Below are 3,763 nucleotides of genomic sequence, written 5' to 3' on the forward strand. Positions count from 1 at the left end.
GAGCTTTATTATAAACAAAAAACACAAAACAAAAACCCACGATGGGGTATAAAATTAAAGACAGGGATAACATAGACTAACTATCAAATAAACTGACATGACACTGGAAAAGAACTAAACTACACACTTACTGGAACAAACACGATCTGGACAGCGGGAACACGAGCACAAGCATAAAAACTGTAATACAGGTAAGGACACGGAAAGACAATGCATACACTCCGCCAAGCACATACACAACGCAATACACGAGCACAGGACAAAGAAACAAGAGGGTATATATAGGGAACACAAACGAGGGATAACGACATGGGGCAGGTGTGGGTAATCAAACACTCAGGGAAAGATCACAAGGAAACGAGAGGAGTGGGGCCAATGACGAGACACTGGAGAGAACGCATATTATTGTCAAAAGGACAATAATATGTTTCTCTCCACACATAACCAAAGACTTTGTCTTGGCTCTGCTACAGGACCAAGAAAAACATGACTAAGGAAGCAGAGCCATGACAGTAAACTTTGAGAACCCCTGCTGTAGTGTGTCAGTAGGAAATGTAAGTTTACATGTCAACGTATACAGTGTTGGGCACCAAGCTGGAAAATGTAGTGAGCTAATTTAACAGTTACTCTACATTAAATGAAGCTTCACTACACTAAAGCTATCACTCTGGCAGTGGAGGCTGGTGCTAAAAATATTTGGGGGGGGGGCGCAAACAACAACTGTCAGTAATGCAGGACTATAAATAGCCATTAATCAGGTGATGTATCATTATTACAGTCAATGTTAATACATGCAAATAAATGTACTATGAATCAGTGAATTTGAATTGAATGTGGGTTTATTATCAGTAATGAAGTAATCAAGGTAATCATTAAAAAAAAACACAACACACTATAGTTACCTAATCATTGGCCATTAACACTATTTGAAAATACATTTTGCTCTCCTTTCTTTCTGACTTGCAAATTTCTCAATGACCTTCTGGTTAAAGTCAATTATCTCAGTCACCATTCTCTTCTCCATTGACAGCATGGCCAATGCATTTAGCCTCTCCTGGGTCATGCTATTTCTCAGAAAATTCTTAACTCTTTTCAAAGTTGAGAAACACCTCTTAGCCTCTGCTGTGGTCATGGGTGTGGTGATGAGAATCTTTAGGAGAGTGACAGTCTCTGAAAAGACTTCTTCAAGATTGTTCTCCTTAAACAGCTGCAGTAGGTCCACAGCACCACAACAGGTTCTGAACTCTTCCTTGCAGTAGATGAGACTAAGCTCTGTCTTTAGCTTACTCCCATTGAGCACTGGATTGGCCTTCAAAGTCCTACTCAGTGCATCTTCAGGAAATGCCACTGTGTACTGTTCAAACCTGTCTGCTTGCAGCAGGGTGGCACTAACGAGGTGGCTTGTGAAGCAGAACCGTTCCATGGTGTGTTGGAGTATGGTGTCACAGACCTACAGAGTGAAGGACAAAAACAGAAATGATGTAGTGATGACAAAATGTCAATTTCAACTGCAACATTTAAAATGATCAGTTTTAAGTTATAGAGAGACAGAGACCGGTTTCAGTGTTTGAATCCCTGATTTATCCAAACTTCATACATATGGATTAGACAAACAGCCAAGTTTCATGAACTTCTGATGCTTAGGGCGCTAATAGCATTTTTTTATTATCAGCCATTTCATATCAATCAGATAAAGAGGGCACACCACTAGAGGAAACCTAAGAATAACAAATCTATTTAGATCACTATTTAAAGACTATGAAAATGGTTAAATAGATTGACTTGTAGTAAAATATGCATTGCAAATAAATGTAGTATAGTTTCATAAAGTTTAATAAAGCCCAATATCAAAGGATCTACTCTTTGCTACAATATTTAAGCAAAAAAATTATAAACTCAAAGACATGAGAACACATTTAGTACCCAAAGAGGGTAAATGAAACCATGCCATTTAACTTGTTGTTAATATTTACTTTCTTTTTGATAGCTTCCTTTGATAGCTTTTCTATGAAAAACTGCAGAGTAACAAGGGCTACAATAAACTTACCTCTGTTGCAATCCGTTCATGGACGTCTGGACTAAGCAACCGCCGCCTCTTTGGTTGAGAAGCTCCTTCACTGCTTTGGTTAACCAGAGAATGGAGAGAATTTCTGCAAAGGATTAAGAAAATGTATGACTAATAACAATAATAATGATAACAAATTCAAAAGAAGGAATACAGCTGCTACCTGATCTTCTGTATGTCCTGCTGGAACTGCTGGATGCTCCCCTTAATGTGGATTGAATCTATGTCCTTCTTCTGGAGTTTGGCATAGAGGATGTCCACGTGTGGCATGATGTTGTGGAAAGTTGCAGAAAAAATTAAAATCCTGATCCTCCAGCAGCATGGCAAAGCCTCCTGCCTCTCTGGTGGTAACAGGGTCAAAGTCACCCGAGTCTCGAATAGTTTCAAAACAGCGAATGAGGCCCTCTCTGTGCTCAAACACTGTATTGATGGCACGGCTGTGGAAGTTCCATCTAACACTGCTTGATGTTGGTAGTCTATGGGCAACTACTTTATCAAGAACATCTGTGCGCTTGGGTGATCTTGAAAAAAAAAGCTGGCAAATCCTCCAAGGTTAGAAAAAAAAATTCTAACTTTGGGTATGTGAGAAGTAGCCTTTTGCATTATTAGATTGAGCTGATGCGCATAGCAGTGGATGTAATGGGCATTTGGGTACACATCTTGAATCTTCTTTTGAACACCTGCAGTGGCACCTCTCATCACGCTGGCTCCATCATATGCTTGGGAGATGAGTTTACTCTTCTGATCCTCTGGAAGGATGACAGTAAGATGCTCTTTTAGTGCTGTAGCGATGGAATCAGCTGTAGTTGAATGCAGATGAATAAAAGCAAAAAACCTCTCCTGTACGTTGCTTTTGCCATCAATGTAGCGCAGCACAAGCACAAGTTGGCACTGTGTGGCCATATCTGTGGTCTCGTCTGCCTGGATTGATAGAAAAATCGCTGTTTTGTGCTTCTTGGATTATGTGTTCCCTCATAACAGACAACATACAGTCCAACAGCTCGTTCTGCACGGTTTTCGAAGTTCCTTTAAACACAGAGGCATTCTCGAGGTGCTCTTTCAAAACTCCATCAAGAGAAGCAACAAAGTCGACCAAGCCACGGAATATCCCGGGGTTATCTGAGCTCTCGCTCTCATTGTGGCCACGCAAAGCCAGCTCAAATGCGCCACAAAATTTTACACAGTCTATTATTCTAGACAGGATGTGTCGATTTTTTGTGACCTCTTCATTGTGCCTTCTAATGCCAATCCTGTAGCCTTCATCTAGCTGTTCAGCAATGCTAAGCTTCCCAAAAAACTGGAGCCTCATAGCGTTGTCAAGATGGCTGCGGCTACTTTCATGTCGCTTGCACTTATCAGAGAGATGTTTTAAATCGCAAACCCCTATTGTTGTCCACAACGTTTCGGTGCCAAGACTTAGAAACAGCAAACAGGGAAAACAATAAAAGGCATGACTTACATCGCATCCAGCTAGCCAACTCTGTTTTCCATAAGAAGTGCCGGAAAAGCACAGAGTGTAAGATCTTAAGATGAATTTGCAAGTTGGGTCGATCTGGTCCAAGCTCCTTGATCCGTTTTTTTTCTTCATCCGAACGCCTTTGGAACGGGTATTCTTGTAAAGATAAAACCGAATTTTCTTTCATCTCGAGATAATTTCGCTTGCTTCCACGTTAATCAGTACCTGTCAGTCAAATGACA

General features: G+C 40.6%; 1 protein-coding gene across 1 annotated transcript; it reads right to left on the reverse strand.

Moving 5' to 3' along the window:
* Window positions 1–708: 708 nt before the first annotated feature.
* Window positions 709–2,335, reverse strand: LOC130546414 (uncharacterized). Its single transcript, XM_057321683.1, has 3 exons — window positions 2,229–2,335; window positions 2,048–2,150; window positions 709–1,450 (listed from the first exon to the last, which is right to left on the reverse strand). The coding sequence occupies exons 1-3, from the start codon at window positions 2,333–2,335 to the stop codon at window positions 923–925; spliced, it is 738 nt and encodes a 245-aa protein (XP_057177666.1). The 3' UTR covers window positions 709–922.
* Window positions 2,336–3,763: the final 1,428 nt, after the last annotated feature.

This window comes from Triplophysa rosa, linkage group LG22 (assembly GCF_024868665.1).
Source record: "Triplophysa rosa linkage group LG22, Trosa_1v2, whole genome shotgun sequence".
NCBI classification, from domain to species: Eukaryota; Metazoa; Chordata; class Actinopteri; order Cypriniformes; family Nemacheilidae; genus Triplophysa; species Triplophysa rosa.

What these genes read in the sequence shown, in the direction of transcription:
- LOC130546414 (XM_057321683.1), bottom strand. Translation starts at nt 2,335, where the DNA reads ATGCCACACGTGGACATCCTCTATGCCAAACTCCAGAAGAAGGACATA. An exon ending in CAGGACATACAGAAGATCAG is followed by an intron (nt 2,151 to 2,228) that starts GTAGCAGCTGTA and finishes AATCCTTTGCAG; the next exon opens with AAATTCTCTCCATTCTCTGG. An exon ending in ATGAACGGATTGCAACAGAG is followed by an intron (nt 1,451 to 2,047) that starts GTAAGTTTATTG and finishes TTCACTCTGTAG; the next exon opens with GTCTGTGACACCATACTCCA.